The sequence below is a fragment of the Pistacia vera genome, unplaced genomic scaffold (genome assembly GCF_008641045.1).
Source record: "Pistacia vera cultivar Batoury unplaced genomic scaffold, PisVer_v2 Contig557, whole genome shotgun sequence".
Taxonomy (NCBI): Eukaryota; Viridiplantae; Streptophyta; class Magnoliopsida; order Sapindales; family Anacardiaceae; genus Pistacia; species Pistacia vera.
Genome location: NW_022196398.1, coordinates 58,946 through 73,049, shown reverse-complemented (window position 1 = coordinate 73,049; position 14,104 = coordinate 58,946). Strand labels below are relative to the sequence as shown.

The 14,104-nt window shown below is 34.4% G+C and overlaps 2 protein-coding genes across 2 annotated transcripts; both read right to left on the bottom strand.

Annotated features, from left to right (window-relative positions):
• Positions 1 to 8,829: 8,829 nt before the first annotated feature.
• LOC116108183 (FBD-associated F-box protein At5g44490-like) lies at positions 8,830 to 11,432 on the bottom strand. Its single transcript, XM_031394452.1, has 3 exons — positions 11,295 to 11,432; positions 10,224 to 10,557; positions 8,830 to 9,188 (listed from the first exon to the last, which is right to left on the bottom strand). The coding sequence occupies exons 2-3, from the start codon at positions 10,542 to 10,544 to the stop codon at positions 8,922 to 8,924; spliced, it is 588 nt and encodes a 195-aa protein (XP_031250312.1). The 5' UTR covers positions 10,545 to 10,557; positions 11,295 to 11,432; the 3' UTR covers positions 8,830 to 8,921.
• Positions 9,051 to 10,332, bottom strand: LOC116108214 (F-box/LRR-repeat protein At4g14096-like). Its single transcript, XM_031394481.1, has 3 exons — positions 9,606 to 10,332; positions 9,298 to 9,470; positions 9,051 to 9,188 (listed from the first exon to the last, which is right to left on the bottom strand). Exons 1-2 carry the CDS (start codon positions 10,215 to 10,217, stop codon positions 9,348 to 9,350), a joined length of 735 nt encoding a protein of 244 aa, XP_031250341.1. The 5' UTR covers positions 10,218 to 10,332; the 3' UTR covers positions 9,051 to 9,188; positions 9,298 to 9,347.
• Positions 11,433 to 14,104: the final 2,672 nt, after the last annotated feature.

The following is a 14,104-nucleotide window of genomic DNA, read 5'->3' as shown; positions in this document are numbered from 1 at the left end:
TGCACCATTGAAAAAAAGATGAGAAATATATAGAAAATCTCCACTTGTTTCTAGTTACAAAGTACGACTTTCCAGGTTGGCCAATACGATGATTGGTGTATTTTTGTACGTATAAGAAATTAATTGTATAACTCAAAGAAAGAAGGTACTATAGGCTATAGCCATAAGCAATATATAATATGCAAAATTATGTTGAATTCGCTTATGCTAAAGACATAGTTTAAAATAAGACAATAACTCTTACGACGTTGAAAAAAAAAAAAAAAAAAAAAAACAACAACAGATTTTGATTGATTCTTTCTTTCTTATGCTCAAAATTTGATTCATATTGTTTATTATGATTTTGTTTTGAGGTTCAGAACAAAAATTTCTTCAATTAGTTTTGAAATACACAATAAGAGTACCTTTTATAATTTGAGGTGTTTGAATATTTATTTTAAGTGATGACCATTCTCTTATTCTTTAAAAACTTCCGTTGGACCTTTAGGCCACATTTTAGTGAAGTAGAAAGTGGAATTGATGGATACATTTTGATCTTGATGACTCATAAAATCTGGTATCATATTTTGATTATTAATTTATACACATAAACAAAGTATCACATGTTATTGTAATGTTGATGACAAGTAATGAATGGTTTGATTAGAATACAAGATTGAACCACCACCTGGTGTGGCTCCCAATTCAATTGCATAATATTAGGCTTTGGTCTCACCATTCAACAAACACTAAGGGATCGATCATCACATGTTGCCACCTCAAAATGTTGAGTGGGATTTAGTTCTCATCATAATCCATCGATTCCTTTGATTTAATATTTGATGATGAACCTGAACCCACTGCCATGTGAAGTGTCCTGTAAACAACAAATGCTGATATTAAATTATTGAAGGTTACACGCTTGTACTAATCTTGATTCGTTGGATCAAAGAAAACAACCACTCTATATGGTTTTAATAATGGAGAACATGATGGTTTGTGAAGTGTAGTGCATTTTATGAAAAGCTTAGCCGGCCGTACCGACAGGCTGATTTCAATATGAAGCATAATCACGAATGGCTTTGCCACCTGGTTGGTCACACATGTTGCTCATTCATTGAAATAAAAAAAGCTGATTTGAACAGTTGATGGGTCAATATCAATAAATATAAGTAATATGCTATTGATTTGCCAATAGTGAGGTGATTATATATTTATTTGTATAGTTTATTATGTATACTTCTAAAATAATTTGCATCCCCAAGAGCACTGATTCTTTTTCTTGTTTTGGGAAACAGTGATGCAATGCACAGAGTGTGGTACGCTAAATAAGAGGATAACCCCATCACTTGAATCTTCCTAAGAAGACGACCACAGGACCTGTATTGAATAGCTAAAAGATGGATTGAAACAAAAGTGTTTGTAATTCCAAGTGCATTGCTATTTTATAAATCTTTAATAAACTGTTTATTGAGGCCACGCTGCCCACGCATCGATCAGACAGTGTAGGTTAATAATAAAATGGTGGATCGCGATGTCTAACCTCTACCCAACACCCGCTGGTGCCGGTGCCACACTTTGTCCTTCAAAGTTCAATGTATGCATGGGCTGAGTTGTCAAGATACGTGCAACAAGTACTCCTCTTGAGCCCCACTTGATTTACACCAGAGTTTTCTCTTTATACGAACCTTTAAAATTCTTCATGATACGTATATATTTTTACTTATGATTCAAATCTATTTATTTATTTTAAGGGTAGATGTTCTCATTTGTCTATTATATTTCTATTGTGTAATTACCAATCACAAACCTTTACTTATTTATATAGAAGTTTAGATCAAGAGAGAATCATGTTCTATTAAATTGTTTATCATTTATATAATTACTAGTACTGCATGCTTTTGAATGTGGATTTGGTAGATTGTTGTCCACTGTAATTTGTTTCTTCTACCGACATTATTGACTTCCCATTATTATTCATTGGCCTATTTAAATGCCAACTCACTTTTGTCATGCTATTGTCATTTCAGACATATTCTCAATCTCTATATCCCTTCTTATTGAAAATTTATTCCACAAAAATTAATGGCTTCTTTTTCTTCTGAAACTGTGCCATGCATTAATGGCGACGACTTCATGAATAATGGAGTTGATGTATTAAAACTTAACAGTGTGTCTCTCATGTCTTTATTGGAAGAATCACATTGCGAAGAGTACGACAAACAACAATTAGAGAACTTAATCCGATCTCTAGAGGCAGAGATAAACCCCAAAACAGTTATAATAGAAGATCAAGAGTCGGTGATTGAGGGCCAAGATTGTTGAGAATCGTCTCTATATATTGATGATTATGACTTTGCATGGGATAATATAGAGCTAGTGACTTCTTCATCAATAAGCAGCGATGAGTTCAACTTGTACATGGATTCCTGCAATCAGATGGATGGCATAGTTGATTTTGGTGGTGTTAGTGATGATAATTCTCAGCTTTATTATGGCTGCTACAGTTCTGCGTGGCATGAAACAGATGATATTATGATTTGCCAATAAATTTTTATCTTATTCTTAGTTTTGTATTTTGTAGTTGTAAACATAAGAAAACTCATACGTGAGGATTCTGGCTCGGAAGATTAATTCATCAGTATAAATCACAGACAAAAATCAGCAATCCAAATCAATTCTGACAGAATTACAACCTTATGTGCATTACTTAACTTTGTGATCAAACCAATTCGAATTGTGCTAGCTTTCTCCCCAAAACTTGACTAGATTTTAAAATACTCTTAATAAATATATCAGAGTAATTTTTTTTTATCAGTAGTTAACTGCCCAAAACTAAGCATTTATTAACGATTATATTCATGATTCTCTTGATCTCTAGAAGCAGGCATGGCAATGGGAATCCCCGTCCCACTACGGGGATGACCGAGATTCGGGATTCCCCATCCTTGTCCTATGGGGAATTTTAAAGGGCCGTCCTCGTCCTATTAATTTTACATTAACATCAATTATGAGAACAAACACATGACAAAAGCATTTAAGTATTACCAAATATAATAGTTAATTATATTTCAATGTTGAGATTTCTTCATATAACAAACACTTAAATTAATTATCTAAACTTAAGTTAAGGCATTGCATTTGTCCAAAATACAAATTCATTATGTATTTGATCAATTACACCAATTGAAGAAACAAAACAAAAACCATTTAAGCATTGTCATAATTTGTTCATAAATACTCATTATGTATTAGTGTAAAGTGTGTATATATATATATATGACGGGGTGGGGGAAGGGCACTTCCCAGCCCCCCGCGGAAGACGGAGATTAAAACTCCAACCATCCCCACCCCTATCCCCTCAAAAAGGGGGAATCCCTGCCTTATACGAGGCAGGCCTCGAAATTCCTGCATCAACACCAACTTAGTGTTCATTCATTGATCTTCCTCGAATGTTGGGAAAAAAAAAAAAAGAACCATTTTATTTTTGGAATATGGTAGATGTTCAGTTAATGTATTCAATTGTAAGACCTTTTTTTTTGGTTAAATTTAATTAATATTAAACGGTATCATACGAACTGCCTATATATATATATATATATATAATTTAGTCAAAAATTGCTTAATTAATTAACTTGATTTGATGCTCTTTGCATGATACTAACAAGTAAGAAGACAAACAGACAACCTGTTCAATATTAATTATCCTTTAAAACAAAACTGCTTGCCTGTGCTTCAACTTCAAGTACTATTTCTGTTTGACAAAGCATCAAGATGATGTTCAGAGTTTTATTTATTGTTGATTAAATATACAAGACATAATTAAGATGATACATTAAGAAAATAAGCATAAATTGTGTAAACAATTGGCTCCACCACGTTCACTGAATTTGTGGGGTTGAGTTGTCAAAATAGTCCAGCAACTCCTCTCTCCAGAGCCCCACTTTGCTCTAATCATAGCACATTTTTATTGAAATTCCACTTCAAAGATCTCGTTGTCCTCCATTATTATCATATTTTTTTTCTTTTAAATCCTTTCTTAATTTATATGGATTTGGTGGATCTGTTGTCTGCTGTTACTTTCTTCTACCGACAATACACCATTGGCGTATCTTCATTCGCTGAGCTATTTAAAGGCCAAATGACTTGAGTGAGTCATTGTAACACATTCAGCTCTTAGCTTAATCTTCCTTCTTCAGGATTTACATATTCTACATAAATGGCTTCTATTGCTCCTGAAAATCTAGATGGAGTTGATGTCTCGAAACTCAACAGTGTGTTTCTCATGTCCTTATTGGAAGAATCCCAGGGTGAAGAGTACAATGATGAAAAATTAGAGAGCTTCATTCGATCTCTGGAAGCGGAGATAAACCCGACAACAATAGAAGATCAAGAATCTGTAATTGATTTGAGAGTGCTTATTTGCAACGATGTACAAGTCATGGATGAGTTTACATTGGACGATATGGAGCTAGAAGGCGCTTCTTCCTCTTCCTCATCGCTGAGCGAAGATGACTTGAGCTTGTGCATGGATTTTCACAGGGATGATCAGATGGATTGCTTCGTTGAATTCGGTGGAGTTACTGATCATTCTCAGCTCTATGACGGAGTTCCCACCTTAGAGAACAATGGCTGCTACAACTTTGTGTGGCCTGAAACACACAATACTGTGATATGCTGACAAATTGTACTGTTTTTTTCTTTTTGCTTAGGTTATATTTTTGTTATCTGGAAATTAAGTTGTATATATAAAAGAACTCGATGATTATCCGTTAAATCTCCTAGCAATGTGTAGATTTTAGAAATCAATTGATTACAGAAACATAGACAAGCAGCAATCAACATCCTAAAGGTCACATTTACAGAGAACTTGAAATTTTTGAAGTCAATAACTTCAGAACATGAAATTTAGTTAATGCAAGCAGATCATCAAAAGAAGTGGAGCTTTCAAGATCTTTATTTACAGAAACTCCACTACACAACTCACTAGTCCTTTACGAATAGCTTGTACCTCATTGTTGATCTTCTTCTGCTTCTCCAAATCTGCCTGCAAGCTCTCTGAACAGAGTATTGTAACCCTCTCCAACACGTTGGTGTTCCCAAGAAAATATTTTAGCCAAATTAATTCTGCGTCACTCCCCTTAAGATGTAAGATCCTAATAGTTTTAAGGCAAAACTTGATACATTGAGGTAAAATACTGGACCACTCAGATTCTGGGTCAAATTCCTGCAAAAAAGCATAATAATGGAAAAGGATGACCAAGAAGATAATATTTGGGTTCAGTCCAGGATCAAAGCAATATATTAAATCTATATTCAGGCAATAAAATACATACCCCAGGAATCTCAAGATATTCTAGATTCGGTAATTTTTTAAGAAAATGCATCAATGCTTCAGTTGTGTATTGGTCAGAGTCGTCAGACAAACCCAGCACCAGGGAATCCTCAAATGAGTCAAATTATGAAATGTAGGCAGAAAAGCTGCGGGATTTTGTTCAAGAAGGAGACACTTGATACAATAGAAAAGAGGTGGGAAAAGAAACAAAAGAGAAAGTTAGTCTTTCAAAGGAATAAAGTGATGTCTGCATAAACAAAAGACACAAGAATTCTAGCAGCATTTACCACGAAAAAGTGAGTTCCATACCTCAAGTGTATTACTCCACAAAGTAAGAGATTTGACATGGTGAATTCCACCGAGTAGTTTTATTGCTCGTTGAGGAAATTCTTGCCACTCATACGACAAAACCGTAACATCAATACAAGCATCGGCCAGTGACGATAGGTTACACAAACTTTACTTATTTATATAGAAGTTTAGATCAAGAGAGAATCATGTTCTATTAAATTGTTTATCATTTATATAATTACTAGTACTGCATGCTTTTGAATGTGGATTTGGTAGATTGTTGTCCACTGTAATTTGTTTCTTCTACCGACATTATTGACTTCCCATTATTATTCATTGGCCTATTTAAATGCCAACTCACTTTTGTCATGCTATTGTCATTTCAGACATATTCTCAATCTCTATATCCCTTCTTATTGAAAATTTATTCCACAAAAATTAATGGCTTCTTTTTCTTCTGAAACTGTGCCATGCATTAATGGCGACGACTTCATGAATAATGGAGTTGATGTATTAAAACTTAACAGTGTGTCTCTCATGTCTTTATTGGAAGAATCACATTGCGAAGAGTACGACAAACAACAATTAGAGAACTTAATCCGATCTCTAGAGGCAGAGATAAACCCCAAAACAGTTATAATAGAAGATCAAGAGTCGGTGATTGAGGGCCAAGATTGTTGAGAATCGTCTCTATATATTGATGATTATGACTTTGCATGGGATAATATAGAGCTAGTGACTTCTTCATCAATAAGCAGCGATGAGTTCAACTTGTACATGGATTCCTGCAATCAGATGGATGGCATAGTTGATTTTGGTGGTGTTAGTGATGATAATTCTCAGCTTTATTATGGCTGCTACAGTTCTGCGTGGCATGAAACAGATGATATTATGATTTGCCAATAAATTTTTATCTTATTCTTAGTTTTGTATTTTGTAGTTGTAAACATAAGAAAACTCATACGTGAGGATTCTGGCTCGGAAGATTAATTCATCAGTATAAATCACAGACAAAAATCAGCAATCCAAATCAATTCTGACAGAATTACAACCTTATGTGCATTACTTAACTTTGTGATCAAACCAATTCGAATTGTGCTAGCTTTCTCCCCAAAACTTGACTAGATTTTAAAATACTCTTAATAAATATATCAGAGTAATTTTTTTTTATCAGTAGTTAACTGCCCAAAACTAAGCATTTATTAACGATTATATTCATGATTCTCTTGATCTCTAGAAGCAGGCATGGCAATGGGAATCCCCGTCCCACTACGGGGATGACCGAGATTCGGGATTCCCCATCCTTGTCCTATGGGGAATTTTAAAGGGCCGTCCTCGTCCTATTAATTTTACATTAACATCAATTATGAGAACAAACACATGACAAAAGCATTTAAGTATTACCAAATATAATAGTTAATTATATTTCAATGTTGAGATTTCTTCATATAACAAACACTTAAATTAATTATCTAAACTTAAGTTAAGGCATTGCATTTGTCCAAAATACAAATTCATTATGTATTTGATCAATTACACCAATTGAAGAAACAAAACAAAAACCATTTAAGCATTGTCATAATTTGTTCATAAATACTCATTATGTATTAGTGTAAAGTGTGTATATATATATATATGACGGGGTGGGGGAAGGGCACTTCCCAGCCCCCCGCGGAAGACGGAGATTAAAACTCCAACCATCCCCACCCCTATCCCCTCAAAAAGGGGGAATCCCTGCCTTATACGAGGCAGGCCTCGAAATTCCTGCATCAACACCAACTTAGTGTTCATTCATTGATCTTCCTCGAATGTTGGGAAAAAAAAAAAAAGAACCATTTTATTTTTGGAATATGGTAGATGTTCAGTTAATGTATTCAATTGTAAGACCTTTTTTTTTGGTTAAATTTAATTAATATTAAACGGTATCATACGAACTGCCTATATATATATATATATATATAATTTAGTCAAAAATTGCTTAATTAATTAACTTGATTTGATGCTCTTTGCATGATACTAACAAGTAAGAAGACAAACAGACAACCTGTTCAATATTAATTATCCTTTAAAACAAAACTGCTTGCCTGTGCTTCAACTTCAAGTACTATTTCTGTTTGACAAAGCATCAAGATGATGTTCAGAGTTTTATTTATTGTTGATTAAATATACAAGACATAATTAAGATGATACATTAAGAAAATAAGCATAAATTGTGTAAACAATTGGCTCCACCACGTTCACTGAATTTGTGGGGTTGAGTTGTCAAAATAGTCCAGCAACTCCTCTCTCCAGAGCCCCACTTTGCTCTAATCATAGCACATTTTTATTGAAATTCCACTTCAAAGATCTCGTTGTCCTCCATTATTATCATATTTTTTTTCTTTTAAATCCTTTCTTAATTTATATGGATTTGGTGGATCTGTTGTCTGCTGTTACTTTCTTCTACCGACAATACACCATTGGCGTATCTTCATTCGCTGAGCTATTTAAAGGCCAAATGACTTGAGTGAGTCATTGTAACACATTCAGCTCTTAGCTTAATCTTCCTTCTTCAGGATTTACATATTCTACATAAATGGCTTCTATTGCTCCTGAAAATCTAGATGGAGTTGATGTCTCGAAACTCAACAGTGTGTTTCTCATGTCCTTATTGGAAGAATCCCAGGGTGAAGAGTACAATGATGAAAAATTAGAGAGCTTCATTCAATCTCTGGAAGCGGAGATAAACCCGACAACAATAGAAGATCAAGATTCTGTAATTGATTTGAGAGTGCTTATCTGCAACGATGTACAAGTCATGGATGAGTTTGCATTGGACGATACGGAGCTAGAAGGCGCTTCTTCCTCTTCCTCATTGCTGAGCGAAGATGACTTGAGCTTGTGCATGGATTTTCACGGAGATGATCAGATGGATTGCTTCGTTGAATTCGGTGGAGTTACTGATCATTCTCAGCTCTATGACGGAGTTCCCACCTTAGAGAACAATGGCTGCTACAACTTTGTGTGGCCTGAAACACACAATACTGTGATATGCTGACAAATTGTACTGTTTTTTTCTTTTTGCTTAGGTTATATTTTTGTTATCTGGAAATTAAGTTGTATATATAAAAGAACTCGATGATTATCCGTTAAATCTCCTAGCAATGTGTAGATTTTAGAAATCAATTGATTACAGAAACATAGACAAGCAGCAATCAACATCCTAAAGGTCACATTTACAGAGAACTTGAAATTTTTGAAGTCAATAACTTCAGAACATGAAATGTAGTTAATGCAAGCAGATCATCAAAAGAAGTCCAGCTTTCAAGATCTTTATTTACAGAAACTCCACTACACAACTCACTAGTCCTTTACGAATAGCTTGTACCTCATTGTTGATCTTCTTCTGCTTCTCCGAATCTGCCTGCAAGCTCTCTGAACAGAGTATTGTAACCCTCTCCAACACGTTGGTGTTCCCAAGAAAATATTTTAGCCAAATTAATTCTGCGTCACTCCCCTTAAGATGTAAGATCCTAATAGTTTTAAGGCAAAACTTGATACATTGAGGTAAAATACTGGACCACTCAGATTCTGGGTCAAATTCCTGCAAAAAAGCATAATAATGGAAAAGGATGACCAAGAAGATAATATTTGGGTTCAGTCCAGGATCAAAGCAATATATTAAATCTATATTCAGGCAATAAAATACATACCCCAGGAATCTCAAGATATTCTAGATTCGGTAATTTTTTAAGAAAATGCATCAATGCTTCAGTTGTGTATTGGTCAGAGTCGTCAGACAAACCCAGCACCAGGGAATCCTCAAATGAGTCAAATTATGAAATGTAGGCAGAAAAGCTGCGGGATTTTGTTCAAGAAGGAGACACTTGATACAATAGAAAAGAGGTGGGAAAAGAAACAAAAGAGAAAGTTAGTCTTTCAAAGGAATAAAGTGATGTCTGCATAAACAAAAGACACAAGAATTCTAGCAGCATTTACCACGAAAAAGTGAGTTCCATACCTCAAGTGTATTACTCCACAAAGTAAGAGATTTGACATGGTGAATTCCACCGAGTAGTTTTATTGCTCGTTGAGGAAATTCTTGCCACTCATACGACAAAACCGTAACATCAATACAAGCATCGGCCAGTGATGATAGGTTACACAAAACAAGTTCAAATATCAGATAACTAGTGCATTCAAAAGACATAAGATTTTGTGCACAGATCGTGATCACACAATCTAGTAACTTTTCTGGGAAAGAGGGGCAATAGAAAATAGTCAGTGTCCTTAAAGTGGGAATAGAAAGAGTGATTCTCTTATTATGCTGCCAAGAGCAATTGTCTAAAAATAAGTCTTGGAGAACTGGACAACCAGAAAAAAATCTTTCAGTGGATTCATCACTCGGAAATATAACAGTAAGGTGTAAGGCCTTAAGGTTTGACAAGCGTATGAGACTAGGAACCTTGAATATGATCATATCTAATTTCAATACGCTGAGTGATTCAGACGTAAAAAGGGCATTGAGTAGCAAAAGGAGTGTCTCAAAAGGTAGGGAAAGTTCAAGCTCTTGAACCTTGTATAGTAGTGTAGCAAATACCCATGAAATTACACTAGATGCACTAATGCTCATTCTTCAGATAAGATGGAATTTTCTTATATGTGAAGAATCACGACGGATAAGTAATCTTTCCACAGATTCCAAGAAGCTAGTCTCCGTGCCTGATACCAATGTATAACTAGTTTCATCAACATCAATATCGAAAATAGAAGCCCAAAGGTATTTCCATCTCTTTGACAAAGCAGAAGTTCTTAAAACATCACTGATTGGAAGGAAGGAAAGAATGTAAAGGAGGATATTATCAGATAATTTGCTGATTATATCAACGCCCCCACTTGCATGCTGATCTTTCAAAAGCTTCTTGATTTTTGAATTAGGCAGTGAAATGAAAGTGTCCATATTCAGTCTTTCCCTAAAGAATAATCAAAATCTGTATAAGAATGATGAAACTAAAACTTGGATTCAACCGCAAGAATAAGGTTATGTAAGTTCAACTATACAAATATTTCAGAAACTGATACTCTTCTTGCACAATTGAAACAGGGTAGCAATTAAATATTTCCTACCAGGCAAATATACTCACACTTCCAAAGTTTTTACAGTATTATCATGCTACCTATAGAAGTCTAATATGAAATTATCCATTCGGAATTCACATTTTCATAATCGTATGTATCCATTCGGAATTCACATTTACAACGAAGGACAATCTCTGGTACCATGGACATTTTCCCTCACATATAGATGTTGCTTATATAAATAAAGCATCAAAGTTGTAACAAAGACAAATGCAAATTATAAAACAGATAATCATACTTGTAATTTCAACTTGAGACTAGCAACAGTTCAACATCTACCATAAAATGCCACACTGATAACAAGTTAGAAGTTAAATTTTGGAAAAACTCATCAATGACTATGTTAAACATTTAAGTATCATAATAATAATTTTTTATGTATAATTTCTAAGCATGTACTAAAGCTACTGTCAATTGGATATCAACATAACACAATAAACAAAACCTTGAAAAAAAATTTTGAAAATTTACATCAAACCCAGAATATGTAAATCAATGAACATGTAAAGTTTAAGAGATATTAGTAATATGAGAAAAAATTATTAGTATTGAGAAAGAATTAAATACCCACCCAGCAATCCACCAAAACTGAAGAACTTAATCAAACAGAGTCGGAAAAAAATTGAACCCGAGAGTGAAAGAAGAAATGGGTTTCGAATTTCGAGATGGAGAGATTTTTCACGCCATTGTTGAATTTTCTTCAGCTTTTTACCCTCACTTCTGTAGGTGACGAAAACCCGGTAAAGCTTAATTAACTGACACTGAAACGACGTCGTTTAAATTGACAGATTACTTACCATTTATATGATTTTTTTAATTTCTAAGGAATTTGGTTGTATCACCATATTTATATTCTTGAAAGCATAATAATTCCTTTATTATAATCGAAAATGTAATCTAAATCTATTTTCCCATAAAAAAAAAATTAATTTATTAATTACCATAGTAATTTTGGTAAAACCATCTTCTTTATAAGGTCGGGGCAATATGGTACTTGTAAATTAAACACATCAATTCTTATACAAAAACAATCACTTGTTATTGTCATTTTGTTTTGTGTGAATTTTTTTTTTTTTAAAATCGAGGATGCTCGGGCCAGTTTACACGCACCTCAACTACTTTCCTAAGAACCTGAAACTATCAATTGTATAAAAGTTCTGGTAATTGCCCTTATTGGCAACCGAAGAGGACATTTTGAGTGATACACCCAAGAGTTCCTATCAAACTACTCTCCCCAAAAGTAGTTGTTTTGTTTTTATTCTTTCCTAAAGTTTAAGACACATAAATTTGGATGTAGGGCAATTAATATAATGATCAGTAAGTGTATGGGCCAAAAAACGTTTTGGGCCTTATCAGGCCTAAACACTAAAATATCTACCACATGGCCCAATACCATAGCCCAATTCCAGTTGAGCCTACTCTAAAGATCCATGTCATGGCCAACCCATCATACCGACCAAGCTTCTCATGGGTTGGATCACCAAGATTAGGCCTCATCATTAGCCCACTTAGGCTTAGGCTCATTGTCCTATGACAACTTTAAAGGGTCCCACTTAAATCCTAAATCATCTACTTCATGTTTCATCAATATCCTAAATTCTCCCTAGAATTCTACCTTCATCTTAATTCATCCAAGATCTTAAGTCTTATATGAATTAAGACTCTTACTCCAGGACTTTCCTATTTACTGGAACTCTGTCATTATGAACTTAGAGTTTAACTAGGATTTGAAGATCCTATATTCACTATATAAACAAAGTCTTGACCTCTCATTAGGAGGGATTATTCAATACCACCTACTAGTTCCTAAAAGTTCTGATTCCTATGAACTAGCACCTTCGCTGTAGCTCTAATCTCCTATTAGACTCTAGTGACCCTTCCTCCCCTTAGCCCTCACTAAATAGCATTTTTCAGCCTTGCTAACTTGAACGCCGGAGTGCCTACGCAGACACTACACCGGTGTAGCTTTGCGCTTGTTTCTTTATGCATGCAGGTTCAGTAGATCGTCAGTGAAATCAACCTTATAGGATCATTCTATTCCGTAACTGTAAATTTTTATCGTCTACAGTAAGGTTGAAGGTAAAAGAATTGTCTCCCTTAAGCTTGAAGATAAAATTCCAACCTTCTCCACAGCTTGACTTAAAATATTACGGAACTCAATTCTACAACTTGCTGATTCTCTCCAATTTGCCATTGAAAAACAAATGAAGGTGTGGTTTGTACTAAATTTGATCAACGAATCAATAGTAAATTTGTTTGAGTGATGTTAAACTGCATACCAACTTATACATGTTTGTTAAATCATACGGTATACAAACATGTTGGGTGGCTTGATGATATGATAAAAGAACAAAGGGGTACATGGATTCTTGAGTTTGAGTCCCCAGACACTAATAGGAGGGATCTTACCTGACCATTCACTTCAGAAATCCAAGGGATCAGTTGAGATGTGAATAAGCTGACCCGAACACCTATGGTCACAATATATATTATATATATAATATATAATATATATATATATATATATATTATATATAGATATATATATATATATATTGAGTTTTAAAGCATGTAAATCATGGGAGAATGACAGATTTCGGAGAACTAGATACCCAAAACTCAATTACACAACTCTGGTTCTTCTTTGAGTTACTTTGCAATAGACGGCTGATGTCATGTTTAAACAAAAGAGTATGATCCTCTCCAACATGCTTGCATTCTCTAGCAAATATTTTACAAAAGGTAGCTGACCTATCCCGCCTTTGATATATGAGATAATATCTTGAAACATCGGGGGACAATTTTCAATGACCAACCATCATTCCCGTGGAGAACCGGCATTAGAATCATAATTTGTTAATGGAAGAGCGAGCTACCAATCTCATAAAATTGAAGTTCTTTGGAGATTCAAATTGCAGACTTCAAATATTACCTAAGGGACTTCAAGGAATTCTACATAGGTGACTTTTGCAAAAAGTGCACCAACACTTGATCTCTAATGAAAGTGGTCTTCCCGAAAGCCACCTTAAAATGAGTCAAGCTATGATATGTAGGAAGACAATTACGGAGATTTTCCCTAAAAGAGAGATACTGGCACAAAAAAGAGTAAAAATTAGCATTACAAACAAATTTTTTGAGTCTACGTTGATAAAATGAACATAAGAAACAAAAAAGAAAAGCTTCTAATAATGGTTGCTCAACAAAAAGTTAGTTATCATGCCTCAAGGGTGTCATTCGACAGTGTAAGCGATTTTACATTATAAATTCCACAATGAAGCTCTACTGCATGCACGCGGTGTAATCGTATTAATCCCCCAATCAATCGTATTTCAGATAACTTACTCAATTAAGAGAGAGCGGATTTTCTGTTTCAATTGTGAT

What these genes read in the sequence shown, in the direction of transcription:
- LOC116108183 (XM_031394452.1), bottom strand. Translation starts at nt 10,544, where the DNA reads ATGGACACTTTCATTTCACTGCCTAATTCAAAAATCAAGAAGCTTTTG. An exon ending in TAAGAAAATTCCATCTTATC is followed by an intron (nt 9,189 to 10,223) that starts TGAAGAATGAGC and finishes GCTTTTTTGCAG; the next exon opens with GAATTTGACCCAGAATCTGA.
- LOC116108214 (XM_031394481.1), bottom strand. Translation starts at nt 10,217, where the DNA reads ATGAGCATTAGTGCATCTAGTGTAATTTCATGGGTATTTGCTACACTA. An exon ending in TGTGGAGTAATACACTTGAG is followed by an intron (nt 9,471 to 9,605) that starts GTATGGAACTCA and finishes TATTGTATCAAG; the next exon opens with TGTCTCCTTCTTGAACAAAA.